The sequence below is a fragment of the Otolemur garnettii genome, unplaced genomic scaffold, assembly GCF_000181295.1.
Source record: "Otolemur garnettii isolate 467f Iridium unplaced genomic scaffold, OtoGar3 scaffold00023, whole genome shotgun sequence".
NCBI lineage: Eukaryota > Metazoa > Chordata > Mammalia > Primates > Galagidae > Otolemur > Otolemur garnettii.
This window is the reverse complement of record NW_003852418.1, coordinates 10982525-11004071: the sequence shown is the minus strand read 5'-3', so window position 1 is coordinate 11004071 and position 21547 is coordinate 10982525. Positions and strand designations below refer to the sequence as shown.

Sequence of the window (21547 nt, the reverse complement as noted above, 5' to 3'; positions counted from 1 at the left end):
CTGGAGGCATTAAGTTGTCTATAGCAACTTAAGCTTAACAGAGGGGTCAGCTGAGAACCATATCTGATGCTCGGAACACCAGCCTAAAGCAGGAGGGATCTGACTGTTCTGCCTCTCATGCTCTCTCTCATCCAAAGCCTCAGAAAATCCTGACAGCATTACCTTTGAATTATATTCTGGCTGCCCATTTCCTACCACCACCCAGAACCAAGCTGGCATCATCCCTCCCTAGACAACAACAGCCTTCTCATTGGTCTCCCCACTCCCACCTGTCCCCTAACTGTTCTCCAGAGTGATCCCAGTCTAACCTAAGGCACTCTCTGCTGAATGGCTCCCGTCTGCCTCCCAAGGCCAAAGTCCTTGCTCTGGCCCATATGAGCCCACATTATCCACCCTCCTGCCCTCGTGGTCCCTCCTGCCTCCTCTGCTCCAGCCACTCCGGTTGTCTTGCTGCTCCTTAGACTAAGCGCATTCTCCTCTCCTCCCCAGGGCATCTGCTCTTGCTGTCCCTCTGCCCAGAATGCCCTTCCCCTCATTCTCTCCATGGCTAGTCCTTCCCTGACCACCCCATGCACAGCTATCACCTTGGTGTCCCCCCACCCCACCATGATGCTCCATTTCTTTTATCATAGTCACCATAGTTAGAAACGTTCTCTTTTTTAAAATGTTGGTTATTTAGTTGCCTGTCTGCCTCCACTACAAGCTGAGAGAGGAGGACAGGACTGAATAAGGGCGTCAGAAGTTTAGGTTTGGGTCTAAGCAACGAGAAGTCCTGGGAGGGTTTTAAGCAAATGAGAGACATGATCCAATGTGGGGAATGGGATGGTGGCTGTGGTGGCTGTGGGCAAGGGTGGGGCAGGGAGACCAGCCAGGGGGCTGCTGTGAGACAAGATGATGGGACCTTAGACAAGGATCATGAAGGAAGGGACGAGAAGGAGACAGGTTAAAAATATATAATAATATTGTGTGCAGCTCTATGGAGAAAAAAATCCCTTAATTTTAGAAATGAAGAGAAGGGCCAGAGAGGGGAAGGCCTTCGCTTGGGGCCCTGTGTCTTGTTTAGTTTTTTTCCCTCAGGGCAGAGGGCTCATTGCTGGTTCCCTAGCACCTACTGTCAACTAAGTATTTGAAAGAATGAATGAGTCAATGCAGGGCCCAACTATGGCTTCCTTGAAGCCTTGCCCCCCTCTCCAGGTAAATCCTCCAGTTCTGCATTTATTTCTGGGATTATTTGATGGATTTTGCCTCCTACACTGGACAGGGAGCTCCAGGGGAAGAATTTCCTCCACTGAGGCTGGCATTTGGCTGGTACATAAGAAGCTCTCAATAACCAACTGGTCAACTTAACATGGAAGGAAGGAAGGAAGGAAGGGAGGGAGGGAGGGAGGAAGGAAGGGAGGGAGGGCGGGCATCACCAGACTATATAAACTAGCTCACAGCTCACTCTTCTCCCCGCCTTGCTTTATTTTTCTTCTTAGCTGTTACGACCACCTGCCACATTGCATATTTATTTGCTGATGTGTTCGTCGTCCACCTTCCCCTACTGGAATGTAGAATTTCATCCCAGAATCTAGAACGGAAGCTCACCAAAGACAGTGCTATTTAAAATTGCACCTTGCCCTCCGCTCTCTCCTCTGCTTCATTATTTCCTCCAGTGCTTATCGCCCCTGACATATTCTTTCACTTTGTTTATAGTCTGTCTGCAATCAGCTCCGTGAGGGCCGGATGTTTGTGTTGGATTCACAGCTGTATCTCAGATCCCTATCTTTGTACCTTGCACACAGCAGGCGCTCAACCCGCGTAGTTGACGGGACGACGGAAGGAGGAGTCGCAAGGCGGGCTGTGGAGGTAGCCCAGGTGGGAAGGGAGGAACCGCCGGGCGCATCTCCTCGGTCCTAGCCCGGAGCCCGCCCCCAGCCTCCCCAGAAGGCTAGGCCGGGCAGGCAGGAGTTAAGCAGCGTGCGCGCTTCCGACCCGCAGGTGGCGCCGTCCCGCCTCGGTGCCCGACTCCGGGCGCTTCGAAGTGCGGGACAGAATCGCAGCGAGCGCAGAGCCGAAGCTCAGCCCGGACTTGTTGATCTCGCCCAGGCAGCCGCCGCCGCCACCGCGGGAGCAAGAAGAGGAGGAGGTGGAGGAGGCGCCGCTGGATCGCGGTCCTGTCCCCCGCGCCCCCCGCGTCCCCCGCCTAGGAGAGCGCGCCCCGGCCCCGCGGCGCCTGCAGTCCGCGCGCGTCGCCTGCCCGGCCGGGGTAGGCCGGGCCCAGCCCGGCCCCGGGATCGCCGCTGCCCGCGGGCGGGGGCGCCCGGGCGGCCGGGACGATGCGCGGTCCCTGGCCCCGGGAGGCGGCCGCCCTGGGGGTGAGTGTTGGGGCGCAGGGCCCACAGCTGGGGTGCAAGGGGACACGGGCCGGGGGCTTGCCTGCCGCAGCTCGGCCTGTTGGTCTGCCCGGGCTGCGCGGCTTCAGTCGGGGGTGGGGGTCGGCGGGCAAGGGCTGGGGCCTGGAAGACGCGCTATCCCCGTTTTGGGGAGAGGATGGGAGCCCCATATGCCAGGGGACTCAGGGGGAACCCCCCGAAATCACCGGTGCGCGGCAGGAGGAGGGCACGTTTTGAAAAGGCCAGAAAATTCAGCTCGTTTCCCCGCCTCCCACCTCCCCCACCCCTTCCCTTCCAAGCCCGGGGAAAGGCGCAGAACCCGGAGTTATAAAAAGCCATCGCAGGAGAGGAACGAGGAGGAGCAGGAGGAGGGGGGAGGAGGAGGAGGAGGAGGAAAAGGGGGCGGGGAAGGAGCAAGGGGAGGACTGAGCAGGCGGATCTGAGTTCTTTGCGCGCCCCTTCTGCCGTAGGGTAAGGGGCGCAGAGGGAGGGGCAGGGCCCAGCGCAGAGCTTGGCTTTTAGTCTTCGCCGCCCCCTCGGCCCTGGAGCGACCTCAAAAGGTTCTCTGGTGGTTTGGGAAGAGGGGTCGTTCCAGGACAGAGGGGCTGTTGTGAACCCCCTGTCTGTTGTGACCTTTGACAGGTGGGCTCCCAGAACCCCCAGAAGCCCCCAAATATTTTAAGATTTAGAGAAAGCAAATCCGCTACCATCCCCCTAACCTCCAAATCCTGATTATCTTGAGTGGGGGAAGGAAAAGGCAAGAAGTTGTTTTTAAAAAAAAGAAAGTTTTTCATGCAGCTCTCCCCTCCCTGTTGCGGGGCCAGGTACGGGACCCGGCCCGGGAGACCCAAAGAGAAGAGTTTTCAGCACTCGAAGGGGCGGACAGCGCCTCGGGCGGCTGGGTCGTGCCGGGGCCTCGGAAGCCGGGGGTGGGGCCTCCGGGACTCCAGGGGCATCTCTCGGAGACGTCTCCACCCCCCCCCCCAGGGCGGCCCCTCCCTCCCTCCGTGGGGTGGGGTGGACTTCAGCACCGGCCGGAGGGACAGCGCCCTGCCTTCCTATTGCACTGAGCCGCTTAAGCGCGGAGAAGGTCAAGGCCGGCTGGGACCCTGGTAGAGAGGTAGGGAGGAACCATGCCCGATTCCTCGCTTGCTGACCCTCGTCCGCTTTCGCTTTCTGCCTCGCAGCCGTCGGGATGGAGGTGAGAAGACGGCCGTGACGCGCGCCCGCGTGGTCTCCTGCACCCCCAGCAGCCCACAGCGCTCCCTGCCCCCCTCCCCCGCAGTAGCGGGCCTTGCCGTCGAGTGACTGCGGCCCGGGGGGGCAGGGGGGGCGGGGGCGGCCGGACCAGCGATGCCGGCGGGCATGACGAAGCATGGCTCGCGCTCCACCAGCTCGCTGCCGCCCGAGCCCATGGAGATTGTGCGCAGCAAGGCGTGCTCCCGGCGTGTCCGCCTCAACGTCGGGGGGCTGGCGCACGAGGTGCTCTGGCGCACCCTGGACCGCCTGCCCCGCACGCGGCTGGGCAAACTCCGTGACTGCAATACGCACGACTCGCTGCTCGAGGTGTGTGACGACTACAGCCTCGACGACAACGAGTATTTCTTCGACCGCCACCCGGGCGCCTTCACCTCCATCCTCAACTTCTACCGCACTGGGAGACTGCACATGATGGAGGAGATGTGCGCACTCAGCTTCAGCCAAGAGCTCGACTACTGGGGCATCGACGAGATCTACCTGGAGTCCTGCTGCCAGGCCCGCTACCACCAGAAGAAGGAGCAGATGAACGAGGAGCTGAAGCGCGAGGCTGAGACCCTCCGGGAGCGGGAGGGCGAGGAGTTCGACAACACGTGCTGTGCGGAGAAGAGGAAAAAACTCTGGGACCTACTGGAGAAGCCCAATTCCTCTGTGGCTGCCAAGGTGAGTCTGAGATCTGGGGTCTGTCCGCCTAGGAGGACCCCGCATTGAGGACCACAGCCGAGGGACTCTGGCCTAGTTCCCAAAGAGGAAGATCAGTAAGGTGGCAGAGGCTGGGACCTCCCAGAGCTGAGGACCAACGCCCTCAGATGTTCCTAGGTGGCATTTCCATCTTTTTGTTATCCAATGCTTTATCCGCCTACTTTGTTGAGGAAAAAGATTTACAGGCACTTACAAAAGCCCACAACAAGAAGATGGACACTGAAAATAGAGCACAGAGAGACAGCAGAGGCTCTGGGATGGAGGGGAGTTTGGTTCCCTGTCACCACTTCTCACTGCCCACCTGTAACAGTTGGGTTCCCTGTGCCCTCGGTGGGGTCTTTTACCCCCAAGACCTAAGCTGAAACAGGTTGCCCTGTGGTTTTAACACAGTTCTTCACATTTATAACTCTACTTTGCCCCGGGAAGGGAAGAAAAGCAGCTTACAGACATGCTTGGAGGAGGTTGAGATAGTGCCAGGTAGTTTCAACATAAGTAAGAAAAACAAGGCAAAGGGACTCTGAGGGTGTGGATTACATGACACATGCGATGGCTGTGGGTGCTTGTGGGCTAGAGGTCACCCCTGATTATTTATGTATTTATTTGGTGAGTTTATTTCAAGAATGATTTGGCACAGCCTATAAAGATGTTTTGGCTGTTGGGAGAGGACGTAGATTTTGAAATGGGAGAGAAAAAGGAATCGATGTGAAAAGTAGAGGAGGAGGAGGAAGGGGCAGGAATCGGTTTGATCACACGGGGTGGGCCAGAGTGTCCTGTGTGCTGCTGGGGAGGGGCCGAGGCTGTGAGGGACTGACGGGGCCTTGGGGTAGGACCTGGGCAGGGCAGGAGGTCACTGGTAGATGAGAGTCTCTGTGTTACCTGGGAGAGGTGGGGCCTGTCTTCACCAGGCCAGCGTGCTGGGTGTTTGGACCAAAGGACAACACAGGGTGTTTGGGGCTATAACAGAGGTCGCATGAGGCCCAGGGGAAGCCCATAAAAGAGAGGTTTTGATGTCAAAAGCCAGGAAGACCAAGTTGGGAAAGACATGGAGAAGGTAACTCACTCTCTGAGGGTGGAGCCTAAAAAGGGGGCCAGATAAATAGATTGACAGCAAAAAGAATCAAAGAAGACAAAATAACCATCTCTGTCTATAATTGAAGAACCATGGCTGGCTCCAGCCCTTGCCTCTCATTGTGGGGTCTCAGGTCCCAGTCTGAAGGGAACTCTGGCTGCCCCAGATCTGGCTGTCCAAAGAGAGGCAGAAGGGATACCTGGAAGGTGGAGGGACCCTCCCACATGTCTTTTCTCTGGTTTGTTGACCCTATATAGGACATAGAGGTTCCTAGGCCTGGCTTCCTCCTGTGAAGCTGTGGGCTGCCTCTCTCCATAATCCTGCCCCCAATTCAATGTCCAAAACGCCTCCTTCTTAAGACAGAGTCACTCACCCTTAATCAGCTTAGGATCAACAGACTTACTTTGCTATTTCCAGGCCTGACAGGTTCCCCCACTGCAAACCCTATTGAGGCCCAAACATGACTCTCTCTTACATCTTGTCCCAAAGATCTGAAAGCAAGGGCAGGAGACAGGAGGGTTTGCCCTCCTGGAGAAAAGTGGGCAAAGGGCCATGTTTGGGTTGGCATCCGGCAGCCAGGCACAGGCACTGGGGCATGCAAGAGGCGATGTTTGGGAATAAAGAGCCTTTCCTCTCCCTTGGGTTAATCCGCTCGCAGGGACAAGCCTCATGACCTCTCTGTGATCCCAGGCTGGGGCTGCCGGTTCACATTCCTGGCAGATGGACCATTTAGGATATTCTGCAGCCAGAGATGAAATGAGGAGGCAGGCAGGCTCGTTGGCCCTCAGCATAGAAATCTGGTTGCTGTTGATCAAACACCTACTGTGTATGGAGTGTAACAACACAACTCTCTGTTATTATCCCACCTTTCACAAATCGGGAGGCTCAAAGAGGTTAACTAACTTGCCGAAGGTCACACAGCAGGCAAACAGGAGTAACCCGAAATTCAAGCCAGAGTGTTCTTTCCGTAATGAGCCAAGTGCTGCAGCCTCCTCCCCAGGCTCCTTCCTTCCACTTTTGCCCCTGCAATCCATTCCCCACATGGCAGCCAAAGTGAGCTTTTCAAAATGCAAATTGGATCACATTATTCATCTGCTTAAAATCCTCCAGAAGTTTCCCATCACACTCAGAATAAAATCCAGACTTGTCATCCTGGCATATGAGGCCCTACAGAATCTGTCCCCATGACCTCTCTGAGCTCATCTTTGTCACTCTGGTTCACTTGGTTCTGGTCCCACTGGCCTCCTCGCTGTTCTCTAAATAGGCCAGAGTTTATCCTACCTCAGGACCTTTGCACTTGCTGTTCCCACTTCCTGGAATGATCTTTCCCAGATTGTCCCCTGGCCAGTCCCTTCTCCTGATTCCTCATTTAGGCAGGTTCCCACTCATATGTCCCCTCCTCAGAAAGACCTTCTGTGACCCTGGTCTAAAACAACCTCCCTCTCTTTACTCTCTGTTGCCTCAGGCAGTGCCTTTCCTTTACAGGTCTTAAGCGCCATCTGAATGATATTTGCTTCCTTGTGTTTCTGTTTCAAACCCACAAGAATATGAATATCACGAATTGATTCACTGCTCTGTTCCCAGCACCCTTCGTGGTGCCTGGCACAGAGGAGCTTTAAATAACTTCATGTGGGATGAATGAATGAATGAATGAATGAAGCAGGCAATCAGCCAGTCACATGTCCTAGGGTTTGGGACCTGTCACTCCTTCTCACTGCCCACCTGCAACCCAGTTCCTTGTGCCTCTGGCCTCCTTCAGTCATCTGTACTTTGCCCACCCAATCCCTACTCAGCCCCCAGCTTGGACACATTGCTTGTCTAAACAAGTGAGGCCTGTGGAAAGTTCTCTGAGCCCACAGAGTGAAATGACCAAATTGGGGGTCATTTCTGGGCGGTTATAAGGTACCAAAATGGCCATGTCTGACTCATATGCTGGGAACAAGGACAGACCCAGTTCTTCCCAGCCCCACCAGTTCCTTAGATTTTGGCCTTAGGGAATTTTTTCACCTTTCCAAGTCCTAGCCTCGCACCCATAAAATGGAGATAAAAGGCCCACTTTTCAGGGTCATCCATAAATCACGTTTGCCCAAATTTCACTTAGCAGAATTACATAGTAGGGATTCCACATAGTAGGTGGATGGAGTTGTTAAAAACAATGACAAGCAGAGTCCTTTTTCCAGGGCTAGGTGGGCTGAGTTGCTGCAAACCCTTTCCTTCTGATAGCAGTAGCAGGGAGGCTGAGCTGAGGCTGTTAATAATTGATGAGATGTTCTGGCAACTCAGAGATAAACCAAAGCACAGGCCCTGGGCTTCACTGTCAAGGGAGTGAAAATCAAAACCCATTAGGCAAAAGGCAGTGTGATTGATTCTTATTTAGAAGATGAGGCCAACCCCATTGGGGCGACAGGGCTGCTGTGCTGGGGCCACCCCTGGGTTTCTGCTTTCTCGGAAAACCCTACAGGCTATTCTCAGCAAAAAAGAGAAGAGGAACCGATTGGCCAGGGCAGGAATGTCTACATTCTGTGGAATAGACTCAGAGGTAAAGCCCTGAGATAACTCTCTAATTTCCAGAGTAGCTGTTGTTTATTGTGTCAAGCCCTGATTAATGGTACTTCAAATCTGCTACCTCATTGGTAGCATACCAGTTAGGGGTGCTTTGGGGTGCAAGTAGCAGAATAGAAAACTCAAAGTAGCTTCAGTAAGAATGATGATGCATTACCTCACATAGTGTGAAGTTCGAAGGTAATTGGCTTGTGAAATCCAAGGTTGAGCTAATGGCTCAATGATGCCATCAGGATTCTAGATTCTTCTCATCTCACTGCTCCTCCAGTCCCTGCAGGTGGCGTGGTCCTTGAGCTTGATGCCTCATAGCACAACATGGCTGCCTAATTCCAGTCCTCAGATAGAGACACAATGATATCCAACCCATGAAAAGGAGCATTTCCTCCTATGCTTCACTTTTTTTTGAGAGAGAGAGAAAACCCTTTCCCAGGAGCACCCTAGCAGACTTCCTTTAAATCTCATTGGCCAGGATCATGTCTCAGGCCCATGCTCTAGCTACAGGGGAACCTGAGAAAGCCAAGGTCTGGGATTATCAGAGAATGGAGGGAATGGATTTGGTGAGTGGGATTAAGACTCACAGAAAAGGAAATGGAGTCTATGACAGGTGAAGTCCCTTACCTGAGTTCACACAGCTAACTACTCAGTAAATATATGTTGAAGAAATGAAAATGTCAGAGCCAGGGTTTGAACCAAAATCTGTATGGTTCTTAAGCCCGTGTTCCTAAATCCTGCAGTCTTAGGCACATAATTTGAGCTCTTTGAGCTTCAGCGTGCTCGTGTGCCAAATGGCAATAACAGCCATGCCTACGTTTCAGGACTGTTTTGACAATTCAACGAGATTTCAGATGTGACTAGAAAGTAATCTAAGTGTGAGTTATTATTATTATATTCAAAAGTGGGAGTCGCCTTTGTTTAGGAACCGTGGTCAGTATTTTGCCCCTAACAGATTTGATTAGGGATGAGCTCTGGAGTCCAACAGAGATGGTTCATCCTCTTGTCTCCATTATTTACCAGGAATCTGAACTTGGGCAAGTTCCTTTTCTTCTCTGAGTCTCAGTTTCCTTATCTAGGAAATGAAAATTGTAATGGAAGCCACCACGAAGGGCCATTAGGAGATAATTCGTGTACAGAGCTCATCCGAGTGCCTGGCTCTTGGAAGCCTTAGTAAGTGGCCGTGGTGATGACTGGCATTATCCCCAAAGCCTCTATTCTAGCTACCTATCTTTGCTGAGGTTGCCAGTTCCTCAGCTTGAGCCATAGAGATTTGTATGTTATCAGCCAGAAAAATCAGAGACATAACTCAGAATCTGTGGGGTCCCTTCAGTGCTATGAATCATTTCGTTGAGGCTTTTACTGGCCCCAGCTTGGTCATCCAGGTGCAAATTTTTATTCCTGGGTGAGAAGACACCAGAAATTCAAAATCTTGGTTGTAGGGTCTCACAGACGTGGGTTTGAATCCCAGCCCTGCCTTTTCCTAGCTGTGGACTTTGGGCAGTTTGCTTCACCTCTCTTAGCTTTCCCATCCTAATCTGCAAATGAAAGTGATAATAAAATTCACCCCACAGAGTTGTCACAGGATGAAGTTGTCATTGATAATCCCAGGCTCCCCTCTTGACAAAGGGAAACCCAGAGCCCAGGATGCATCTGTGACTTGCCTAGGATCGCACAGCAAGTCGGTGAAATATCAGAGACCACTTCCAGGCCTATTTATTTATTTATTTATTTGTTTATTTACTGAGATACCTTTTCCTTCTTGGGATCTTATGCAATCTTTTTTTTTTTTTTTCTATTGCCCTGGGTAGAGTGCCAAGGGGTCAAGTTAGCTCGTAGCAACCTTAAACTCTTAGACTCAAGCAATCCTTCTGCGTCAGCCTTCTGAGTAGCTGGAACTATGGGCATGAGCCACTACATTTGGCTAGTTTTTCTATGTTTAGTAGAGATGAGGTCTCGCTCTTGCTCAGGCTGGTCTCAAACCCCTGAGCTCAAGCAATCCACCCGCCTTGGCCTCCCAGAGTGCCAGAATTATAGGTGTGAGCCACCACACCAGCCTCCCAGGCCTTTCTGGCCCCACCATCATTCCCCCCACTGAAGCTTGTGGATCTTTCTGTCCCTCCTGGATGCTGAACTAGGATCATATCTTGGCAGCTGGTCTCCCAGGGGTTTTGAAAAGCTATATGGGCGGTTGAATGTGAAAATGCTCAGGAAGAAAAACTTCTGGCCCAGTTAACAGTTTGGTCAAAGCCTAATTAATTGGAAGAGAACAAGCAAGCATTAGGCACCAAGTTCATACCCAGGATTTTGCATACGTGCTGTACTTGCTAGAATCATGGATGGGAACCCTGATCTCAAGGTTTTGTTGCCCAAGTTGAGAGTTTGGCTCCTCCTGTCAATAACCGTGTGATCTGAGGCAAGCTATTGCAGCTCTCTGTGCCCTGGTTCCTTTAGCAAACAGCCATTTGGGGACAATCGCAGTGCCTGCCTCATCGAATAGCTACCAGAATTCAATAGTCAATGCACGTAGAGCACCTACAGCAGGGACTAGCATCTAGAAAGCCCTCAGTAACTGTTGGGGTTTTTGTTTGCTTTTAATTGTTATCTTATTTAATCCTCCTGAAAATCCTGCAAGATAAATAAGATCCCTTTCAAAACATGAAAAATGACTAGCTGGGGATGGTGGCATGTGGTGGGCACTTAACTCTGGAGGCCTCGGCAGGAGGATCACTTGAGCCCAGGAGTTTAAGGTTGCAGTGAGTTACGATGACGCCACCACAACAAAACAATAGCCTACTTCAAAAAGAATTATTCTTTAAAATGATACATGCTCATTGTAAAGTAAGAGGCTTTCTCCAGCCCCTGGAGGCCAATAAAGGCAGAGAGCTAAGCCCTACTAGGATGAGGACTCAACTGCTGACTGATGGGAGGTGTATGTACACACTGGCTCCCCACACTGGATGGGGGTGTAGCTCAGAGGTGCATGTTCTTCCCTGGCTCCCAGAACGCCACAGCAGGAGTAAGGTCCAGTTGCCCACAGTGGTCACTTGCTTGGTAACACCTCCTCTTTGACCTCTTTTCCTTCCCTGTCTCACATCCCATCTCCCCTTCCAGAGTTTTCTGGGACTGGTTCCTACATAAACCTCTCATACCCAGATCCTTGTCTTAGGATCTGGTTTTCGGGAAACCAACCAAGTTCTTCATGTCCTGGTATTTTATTATGGGCTAAGAAGCATGGAAAACCAAACCTCTCTCAGGCATTGTCATAAAAGAAGAAATTCTTGGGCTGATGGGGTGCAGTCAGCCTCATCCCCATCTCTTGGATAAAATAAAAACAACAGTAGAGGTTGTTTCATTCAGCTACCACCTAAGTGCTTACAAAGTGTCTGGCACAGTCCAAAGGGCATCATTGCACCATCACATCTGATTCCCGCAGCCACTGCATGACAGAGGGATAATTACCCCCCATCTCATAGACGAGAGGCTCCGAGGACTCAGGGGCTGGCCCAGGGTGCAGCGAGTGGGAGGCTGGGACAGATTGTAGATCCCACCCAGGACTTCCTGATTGCTAAGCCCATGACTTTGACCTCTGTGCTGTACGAATGACCTTCAAGAAGTGAAAAGCAAGATCTAAGGATGCTATCCCAGCGTTTGCTTTTCACCTTGGGGAAGTACTGTGAGGTGAGAGATTTGTCCAGCATCTCCCACCTGACTTGGAAGTTTTCCTGGCCCCAATCCAGAAGGATCTTATCCCAAAGGCTAGTGGATGGACAGGACCATTGGAGACTCGGTTTAGCATTAAACATTATAGAAAAACCAAATACGTAAGTTTCTACCCTCTCCCTGAGGTTGGATAGCCTTGACTTTGGTAGGTCTAGGCAGGAGGTCTAGGAGGAGTCAGGGACAGGAGGAATGCCCCAGCCCCATACTTGGATGATTGGGCTGGGAGCCAGAATTTGCATGTCAATATCCAGGGCACCAATTCTCCTTAAGAGAAAAAACTGTTTCTCCTTAAGAAATAAACTGTTGCCATGTTAGACATACTCTCATGGGCTTGGGTATGGGGCTTGGGTTCGAATCTCACTTCCTCTGCCTCTTGGCTGTGAGCTCCCAAAGTAGGGATAATAAACAGAGCACACCTCGCAGCTCAGTGGTTCTCCACCCTGGCTGTGTGTTGGGATCACCTGAGCTTTGCAAAATACCCACGCCTAGGCTCCACAATTGAAACGCTCTCCCAGATGACCTTTTATTTTTTTTAATGATCGTGAAATACACATAACATGAAGTTTACCATCAGAACCATTTAAGGCTACAGTCCAATATGTTAAATATATTCCCATTGCTGTGCAACCACGCTTCAGAACCTTTTCATCTTGCAAAACAGAAACTCCGTACACATTAAGCAACTCCTCCCATCCACATCCCCCCAAACCCTGGTACCCACTGTTCTACTTTCTGTGTCTATGAACTTGACCACTCTAGGTACCTCATAGAAGTGGGATCACACAGCCTTCTTTGTGTGACTGGTTTGTTTCACTCAGCAAAATGTCCTCAAGGTTCATCCTCATGGTAGCCTGTGTCAGAATTTCTTTCCTTTCTAAGACTGAGTCATATTCCGTCATGTGTACCGTGCTGCACTTGGTCCATCCATTCATCCTGCAATGGACACTTGGTTCTTTCAACCTTTTGGCTGTTGTGGCTAATGCCACTGTTGCCATGGGAGGTACAACTGTCTCTTCGAGTCCCTGCTTTCAGTTCTTTGGGGTATGAACCCAGGAGTGGAATTGATGGATCCCATGGTAGTTCTAAATTTAAGTTTTTGAGGAACTGCTGTCCTGTTTTCTGTAGTAGTTGCACCATTTTACATTCCCATCAGCAGTGCCCTGGGGTTCCCATTTCTCTGTGTTCTTGTTAACACTATTTACATTTTTTTTTATGGTTGTCATCCTAATGAGTGTGAGAAGATATCTCACTGTGGTCTTGATGAGGAGTGATGTCGAGCACCTTTTCACGCGTGCTATTGGCCATTTGTAGACAGTAATCCTCCCTCATTCCTGATCCCTGAACCATGAATACTACCAAACCCTGTAAGTCAATGCTTCTTTCCTGTATACATACATAGCTCTGGTAGAGTTTAATTTATAAATTAGGCACAGTCAGAGATTCACAACAATACCTAATAATAGAATGATTATAACAACACACTGTAATGAAAGTTATGCGAATGTGGCCTCTCTTTTAAAATACCTTATTGTTTATAATGGTTTTGGACCACGGTTGACTGTGGGCAACTGACACCACAGAAGGTGAAGTCACAGATAAGGGGGTCTACTGTTTCTTCTTTGGAGAAATGTCTACTTGAGTTTTTGGCTCATTTAAATTTTTTTAATGTTTTATTCTTCTTTTTTTTTTTTTTTTTTTTTGCTTATCTTAGAATTAGGTTATTTGTTTCGCTGTTAATTGTTATGAGTTCTTTACCTATTCTGGATACTAATACCTTACCAAACATAATTTGCAAACATTTTTCTCCCATTCTTTTCTTTTTTTTTGCCTTTTCACTCTGGTGATTGTGTCTTTTGATGTACAGAAATGTTCAGTTCTGCCTGTTTTTGCCTTTGTTGTCTGTGATTCGGGTGTCACAATCAAGAAATCCTTGGTGAATCTAATGTCATGAAGCTTCTCTCCTGTTTTCTAAGAGTTGTATGGTTTTAGGTCTTACTTTTCAGTCTTTGTACGTGGTGTGTAAGATAAGGGACCAACTTCCCTCTTTTACATGTGGCTATCCTGGTTCCCACCTCCCCTAATCCACCTACCCAGAACCATTTTTTGCCCTGGGTGATTTTGCACATGGGAGAGGCCATGAAACCCAGCAATGGGGGACGGCCATGAATGGGGAGGATCAGAGGTGCTGGCCTGTGGAGCACCGTGCAGGGGTTCTGGGAACATAGGGGGTCACCATCTGGGTCAGCTATTGTTATGCTCATTGCTGGGATGAGAGACAGTCCCTGATACACCCAGCATGGCCCCAGCTCGGTGGATACAAGTGAGAGAGAGTGTGAGTGACCCATGTCCAGAATGTGGTTTCTTGCCACCCCACTGCTGCCTCCAGGACCCTCCTCCTCTTCTACCTGAGCCATCACAGGAGCCTCTTCCCGCCTGCCACCTCAGCCCTTTCCAACCCCCCTGCCTATCTGCCATACATAGCAACTCTCCGGCCTGCTCAAAACCCTTCCCTGGCTCCTGTCTCACTCAGAGAAAATGCTGAAATCCCCAGCGCCACCCACAGGGTCTATGATTTGGCATCTTCTTTCTCTCCTCAACACCCTTCCAGCCTCCCTCCAGACATGCTCCCCTCTCAGTGCCTTTGAACTTGCTCTTCCTTCTGCAGGGTACAGACTTCCTGCAGACAGTGACAGCACTCACTGCTCACATTGTTCAGGCCTCAGCTCAAATGTCATCTGTGACCACCGTATATAAGATGGCACCCCCCCCAAGCTCTGTCCATTCCCCTTGTGTGCACTTGACAGCATGTGATTACTCAGTGATGTGACTCCTTTCTCTCTCCTCCACTTGACCATAACCTTCAAAGGGGGGAGGGGTTAGTCTGTTACGTTCATTGTTGTATCTTCAGTGCCTGCCTAAAGTTCATACTCCATATTTGTGAGTTGAGTAGATGAGTGAATGAATGACGTTATCCTAGGGAAAACTGGGAAGGCGTACTAATTGAGGAAAAGGGAATTTGTTTACAAACCTCGGGGCTTTCACTCTTATTACTAACACGTTACTAGAAGTCTGAGTCTCAGCTGCTTCTGCCACACTCTGGAGAGCCCAGTGTTCTCAGCCTTAGCGCTGGTGATAAGTGGGGATGGATTGTGCTCTGTTGCTAGGCTGCCCTGTGCATTACAGGGACAGCAGCATCCCTGACCTCTACCCACTAGATGTGGCATGGAAAGTGGGCATTAGAGAAAGGAGTGAGCAGCTGCCAGGAAGATGTGGTGTTATTCCAGAGAAAGGAAAATGACAGCTTAAAAGAAGGTGATGGCACAGAAGCCGATGAAACATGGCTGGATTCGGGATCAAAGGAGGTATGATAGTCACAACGTCCCCTGCCTCCACCAGTAACCACAGATGCCCAGAGTATGTGATGGCTCTTGGATCCTGGCCATTTTTTTTTTTTTTTTTTTTAGCTGAGAATCCTAAGGCCAACTGGCTCAGTTTCCTCATCCACAAAATAGACCTAATCACAACCCCCACCTTATAAGGACTGGATTAGATAATTATGGCAAATAACAATACTAGACACATGAGGCCTGTGAGGATATTAACAAGCTGTTATTAACATGATCGGTTGCGTGCATTCAGCCAATGAAATTTACTGAGCACCTACTGTGTGCTGCCAGAGAAGAAAACAAGATCTCAGCCTCGTGGCACCAATATTCCAGTGGGAGAAAGAGTGAGACTGTTAAAAAACAAACCAGTAGAGGCTTGGCACCTGCAGCTGAGTGAGTAGTGTACTGGCCACATACACCGCGGCTGGTGGGTTCGAGCCTTGCCTGGGGCCTGCTAAACAACAATGACAACTACAACCAAAAAGTAGCCGGGCACTGTGGCAGGCGCCTGTAGTCCCAGCTACTTGAGAGGCTGAAGCAAGGGAATCGCTTAAGCCCAAGAGTGTGAGGTTGCCATGAACTGTGACACCACGGCACTCTACCCAGGGTGACATAGTGAGACTTTGTCTCACAAAAAAACAAAAACAAAAAACAGTACAGATCCTGATTGGACCATAATAACCATGGAAAAGCAACCATGAGCTGGTGAGACAGTCAGGGAAAGAAAGTAGACATTTGCTGTGAACGAGGCATTGGTGCCGTTTCTATGTGTGATGATGCTATTGTATGTTTTTTTAAATCTTTTAGACACACATGCTAAAGTGTTTATGGAGGAAAGGACAAGATCCACTAAGTAGGGAAGGTTTGGGTGGCCCTATGGAGAGGGGAAGGAGGGGCTTAGCAAGGGTGGGTAGGAAAGGCCTCTGCAAGAAGGTGTCAAAGAACCAGAGACCTGCAGGAAGGGAGGGAGAAAGGACGGGGACATTTGGGGGGAACAGCACATGCTAAGGCCCTGAGGCAGGAGAATGCCTGGGACACTCAAGGACTATTCTGGTAGCCAGTGTGGCTGGAGCAGAACGAACAAGTGGGAGAGTGGAAGGAGGTAAGATCAGAGGGTTGACCTTGTGGGTCATGGCCAAGCTCTAGTCTAGCCTTTCCTCAGAGCCCTTGAGCCTTCACACTGTCCTCCTGCCTTTAGCCTGTGTCATCCAGTCCATCTTCTGTGGGTCAACCAGAGCCATCTTCCTCAGATATCATCTGCCCATCTTGGTCCTCCCCTTCCAAAACTCTCCCATCATTCCCACCACTCCCAGGATAAACTTCATACTCCCCAACCTGGCCTGCAGGGCTCCAGCCAACTTCTCACCGTCATCTCCTCCCCAGCTCTCGCCAGACACTCAGCTACCCACACACCCACCTTTCTGTATTTCTCCATATATTACATCCTTCTCTGCCTGCAGCCTGCCCCTCTCTCTCTCTCTCTCTCTCCCTTCAAGGCCCAGATCTACAGCACCTCCTCTGTGAAGCCTTCTCTAACCACCCACACCCGCACCCACACTTCCCTTTAGGCAATGTTGACTGCTCCCTTCTCTCTGCTCCGGAAACCTGATGTTAGTTCATACCTTCAAACAAAATATTGTGAAGATTAGCTTATGCGTTGTTCTGTGGATGCTAGGTCTGGCCTGCAGAAAGACAGGAATACTTAAGAGTGCAGGCTCTGCAGCTCAACTGCCTGGGTTCAAATCCCAGCTCAGCCATTTTTGAGCTGTGTGCCCTTTGGGGAATGACTTAACCTCTCTGAGCTTCAATTTTTTGATCCATGATCTGGGGGAGCCTCACAACAACTGGTGTTGTGGCACCAGTTCTGTATGAAGTCCTCAGAGCGGTGACTGGCACTCAGCCAGCATTTAGGACTTGCTTACTATTATTATTGCAGTTAATTGTTAGTAGATGTTCTGAAGATAAGCTTGTGGATTGTCTCACGATTGCCAGGCCTCCTGGGCATTCCCCCATTACTGGGTTTCCTGGTCCCTCCCTGGGTGCAAAATCCAAACCCAGGGCAAAAAATGGTGCCAGGTAGGGGAGTTAGCAGAGGTGGGAATGAGGCTAGCTAGAGCTCTTGTGACGGCTGATCAGAGACGTCATCCTTACACGGCCAGGCCAGAGTCTCCCAGATGTATCTCCTGCCTCCTTCCTTGTCGCCACCTGCCTGCTACCTTTCCCCGCACTTCCTGGCCAGGAAGACATAGTCTTTTGCCCTCCATTCAGAGAGAGGAGACACAAATTAAATTTGGTTTTTGAGGTGTTCCCACACACCCCAGCTGCTCCACTTTTGCCGTGAATGCTGGTCTCTACCACAATCGCCCATCAAGGCCTGGGAGGCAGACACACCATCTTTGAGAGAGTAATGTCACATTTGCCAATTCCACACTTATCACTTACATCCACCAGCTAACAGACCTGAAATCAAAGAGCTTCTAAAAATAGATCATCATATTTCACTAATTGCTACCTCCAGGGCATCCCTAAGTCTTTCCAAGGCCTGTGTGATCCTTCGGGCCCTTGACCTTGGCCAGCCCTACCTCTGAGAGTCTTTGTAGACCCAGTTGTACCGAAGAGGCAGCCATTGATTTCCCTGTTAGGGGCATCTGAGAAGCAAAAGGAAAGTTAGAGATAAGCCAGTGCGGAGGCAGCTATTTCTTTCCTTATCACTTGTCTAGAATTCCCACCTTCTCTTTGAATAGATCAATTTTCCTTTATCTCTTTTTAGTGGTGGATATGTTTGCACGTCCTTTATTATTCCCTGAAATCATGACTGTAATTTGATTCAGTTGCTTCCTATTCTCTCTGAGATAGTTCTTTTGGTTTAAAAGTTGGCTTCCTTTCTAGGCTTCTCTGGTCCTTTTTAATTTCTGTGGGTGTATGTGCAGGCTTTGAGGACCTGTTTCAATGCCACCTATTGTTTGCGTGAGGAACATTTAGAGCCTGTGACTGTCAAACATTGTGCTTGGGTGTCTCAAGAACCACTTCTGTATCTGTTAGTTTGGATTTTTCTGGTGGCAGGTGGCAGCTATGCAGCTCAAATGGACTGGTGTGAAAGTGTAATTGAAAAGTCTTGGGTTAGGTAAGGCTTCAGGCAGGGTTGGATCCAGGAGCATAATATGTCATCAGGTCTTGGTCTCCTGTGTCTCTGCACTCTGTTCCTTTCTGTGCTGGCTTTTTAGCAGACTGTACCAACAGGACTGGAAAGATGGCCTCCTGGAACTCCGGGCTGGCTTCCTGGGGAGAAAGCAAGTCTCTTTTCCAAGGTCCCAACAAAATCCCAGGGCTGATTTTCATTGGCCCAACCCTGAGCCAATCACTTAGCTGGATCTGGGTCACTTGTCAATGACTAGAGCTGGGATAGGACTGAGAATTGGAAAGAGGTGATTCCTCAAAGAACCACCAAGAGAGGGTAGGATAAATGTAAACTGGCAAAAATAATCTGTGGCCATCATGAAGTTTATAACCTACAGAAGGGAGATGGGCATTAAGCAAATAAAAAATTAAATGAAAGAATAATTACATAAAGTGAAGTATAATATATATGTCAGGAAGGAAAGAAGCAGGGGTTTTGATAGAGAAAGGCAGTGCAAGGTCAGAGAGGGCTTCTCAGTGTAGGCGACCTTTTCTGAGAATCTCAACATGATTACTGCCCTCCTGAGCTGCAGAGCTGATCTTTCTTCTACAAGTTCTCCATTCTACCTCTCGCACACCATTTAGCATGCTTCCTCTTATATTCTATTTTCTTCTCAACATGTTTCATCTCCCCAGATGAAACAGGATGTTCTCAAAGTCTAGGACTGTATCTTATTCATTTCTGTGTTCTAAATTAGGGTGGGTGGGCTGCTTTTTTTTTTTTTTTGTAAATATAGTATTACTGGAATGTAGCCAAGCCCATTCATTTACCTGTCATCTACAACTGCTTCCAGACATGTGGCTGTGAAGCCTAAAATGAATTAGGAAAAGTTTGCTGAGCTGTGTTCTGAAGTCACCTCTGGACCTGGTGCCAAGGAAGGGCTTGGTGGGTGTTTGTGCAGGGGCAAGGGAGAGGGAAAATGCAAGCAAGCTGTGTGACTTTGCACAAATTACTTAACCTCTCTGGGTCTCTGGCTCCATCCTCGCAGTGTAAGCTGGCCCCTTCTCATTCTTCAGATATCAGCTCATATGTCACCTCTTTGGAGAGGCCCTCCTGACCTTGAATGACCAGTTTGGACTTGGTGGTATTTGCACTATTTCCATGATAAAAATGTCCCTGTGTTTTATTTTGAGATTAGGCCCATTTAGGCAGGTGTCTGTCCCCTCCTCTGAATCAACATTTTCACTTGCCTTACATGCCAGCTGCCTGGTGGGGTAAGTGCAAAGAGTCCTGGTACAGAACTTTGGAGGGCTGGGTTCCTAATCCGAGCCACATAAGTGCGGTGAGACCCTTCCTCTCTCTGGGCTACAGTTTCCTCTGCTGAACTCCCCAGCAGGGCTACTGGAAAGACAGGCGTAGGTACCTGTGTCCATGTGCCCAGCACTGTGCCAGGCTGAGCACAGAGGCTTCATTCATGGTAAGTTGCTTTTCCTTCCCTCCTTCCGGTTTGCAACAAAGTTTACTCCTGACCTTGCCTTCATGCAGCCCCCAGTGGTACCTTTGCCTCTTGGAACTCTTCATGAAGGGACCATGCCAAGGATGCTTGGGGGAAAGGTGTCTAAACATCCCCAGTCTCCCTTGCAGCCCCCCATTCCTTGATGTGTGCATGGAGCTCCTCCAGGTTATGAAAAGTGCTATCAAATGTGACCGACAGAAAGTCCCTCCATTCCCTTTTTGTCTTCCTGGGTTGCTGCCCCCAAGTCCCTCCTATATAAAAATTTTGGACCCTCACTGGCCAGGATAATCAAATAATCCAAAGAGGTGGTTTTCCAGACAGAATAGAGCAGTGCTCAGGGGCTGAGTGCCTCTTATAACTAAGAGACCTGCTGGCAGGGCCAGCTGCAGAATTTATAGGGTGCAGTACAAAATGAAAATGTGGGCCCCTCATTCAAAAACTAGCAAGCGTTTTAAGATGGTGATAGCGGAGTAGCCTGCCACATGTGGAGCCTTTCTAAACGTAGGGCCCTGCTCTGCTGTGCAAGTTGTACACCCAGGAAGCTGGCCCTGCCCACAGGGCAGAAGGACTCAGAGGTCCTTAGGAGTGGGGAGTAGAAGGCCCCTCAGTCCCAGAGGACCAACCAAGGACAAAGTGCCTCCTCACCCTCCCTGACTGGGGACATGGAGGCCAGAGCTGGGGCCTCACATGCCAATGGCTGTGGGAGCCAGGGAGGCCCTGTCAACCTAAGGAGGCAGCTGCTGTCCAGCTCCAGGCTGGTTCCAGGCCCAGCCAGAAATCTTAATTTTCATGTGAGAGCATCCCAATTCTTCAATGTTGGGAAGTCATTTTTAAAAATTAAAAACTCCTGGGAGAGCAAAACAGAGTATGTTGGGGCCCATGTGCACCCTCTGGGGTTCCGATTTCTTGGTGCCTGCAGCATAGAGCCTTTAGGTGGCTAGAATGGGAGGATGGTCATGTCCTGCCTCTGAGAGCCCCCACCTGGAAGGGAGGAAAGGGCCAGAGCTTGGGCGGCAGAAGCAACGGGTCCCCTGCACGAGTTAGAGTTCTCCAGAGAAACAGAACCAGTAAGACGTTATGAGAAGCTGTATGGAGGCTGAGAAGTCCTGCAGCCTGAACACCCAGGAGAAAGGCCATGTTGTGATTCAGTCTGAGTCAGAGGGCCTGAGAACCAGAGGAACCAAGGGTAGCAATCCCAGTTCAAGGGCAGGAAAAGACCCTTGTCCCAGCTCAAGCAAGCAGACAGGAGGCATGAGAAGCAAATTCCTCTCCTCCGCCCTTTTGTTCTCTTCAGGCCCTCTGCAGCCCGAATGATGCCCACTTTTCTGACTCCACTGACTCCAATGATTATCTCATCCAGAAACTCCCTCAAATGACATGCCCAGAAATGTTTAGTCTGGCCACTCTGTGACCAGTCAAGTTGACACATGAAGTCAACCATCACATTCCTCCTCCCCTCTTCCTATTCCTGGCATCAAGCATAGCCCAGGGCAGCAAGTATTTGATTTTCTTTTCTTTTCTTTTTTGAGACAGAATCTCACTCTGTTGCCCTGGCTAGATACGGTAGCGTCAGCCCATCTCATAGCAACCTCAAACTCCTGGCCCCAAGTGATCCTCCTGCCTCAACCTCCTGAGTAGTTGGGATTACAGGCATCCACCACAATGCCTGGCTAATTTTTCTACTTTTAATAGAAATGAGGTCTTGCTCTTGCTCAGGCTGGTCTCAAACTCCTGAGCTCAAGGGATCCTCCAGCCTCAGCTTCCCAGAGTGCTAGGATTATAGGCGTGAGCCACTGTACTTGCTGAAAGGGTTTGTTGAATGAATGATTGTCTCCCCAAAGTGAGGGT

General features: G+C 50.1%; 1 protein-coding gene across 1 annotated transcript in view; it reads left to right on the top strand.

Annotated features, from left to right (window-relative positions):
- Positions 1-2342: 2342 nt before the first annotated feature.
- KCNB1 (potassium voltage-gated channel subfamily B member 1) overlaps positions 2343-21547 on the top strand; it is a 101322-nt gene continuing 82117 nt past the window's right edge. Inside the window, exons 1-2 of the mRNA XM_003787685.3 lie at positions 2343-2357; positions 3563-4295. Of these exons, the coding sequence (XP_003787733.1) occupies positions 3729-4295 (567 nt within the window). The 5' untranslated portion in view covers positions 2343-2357; positions 3563-3728. The remainder of the gene's footprint in view (positions 2358-3562; positions 4296-21547) is intronic.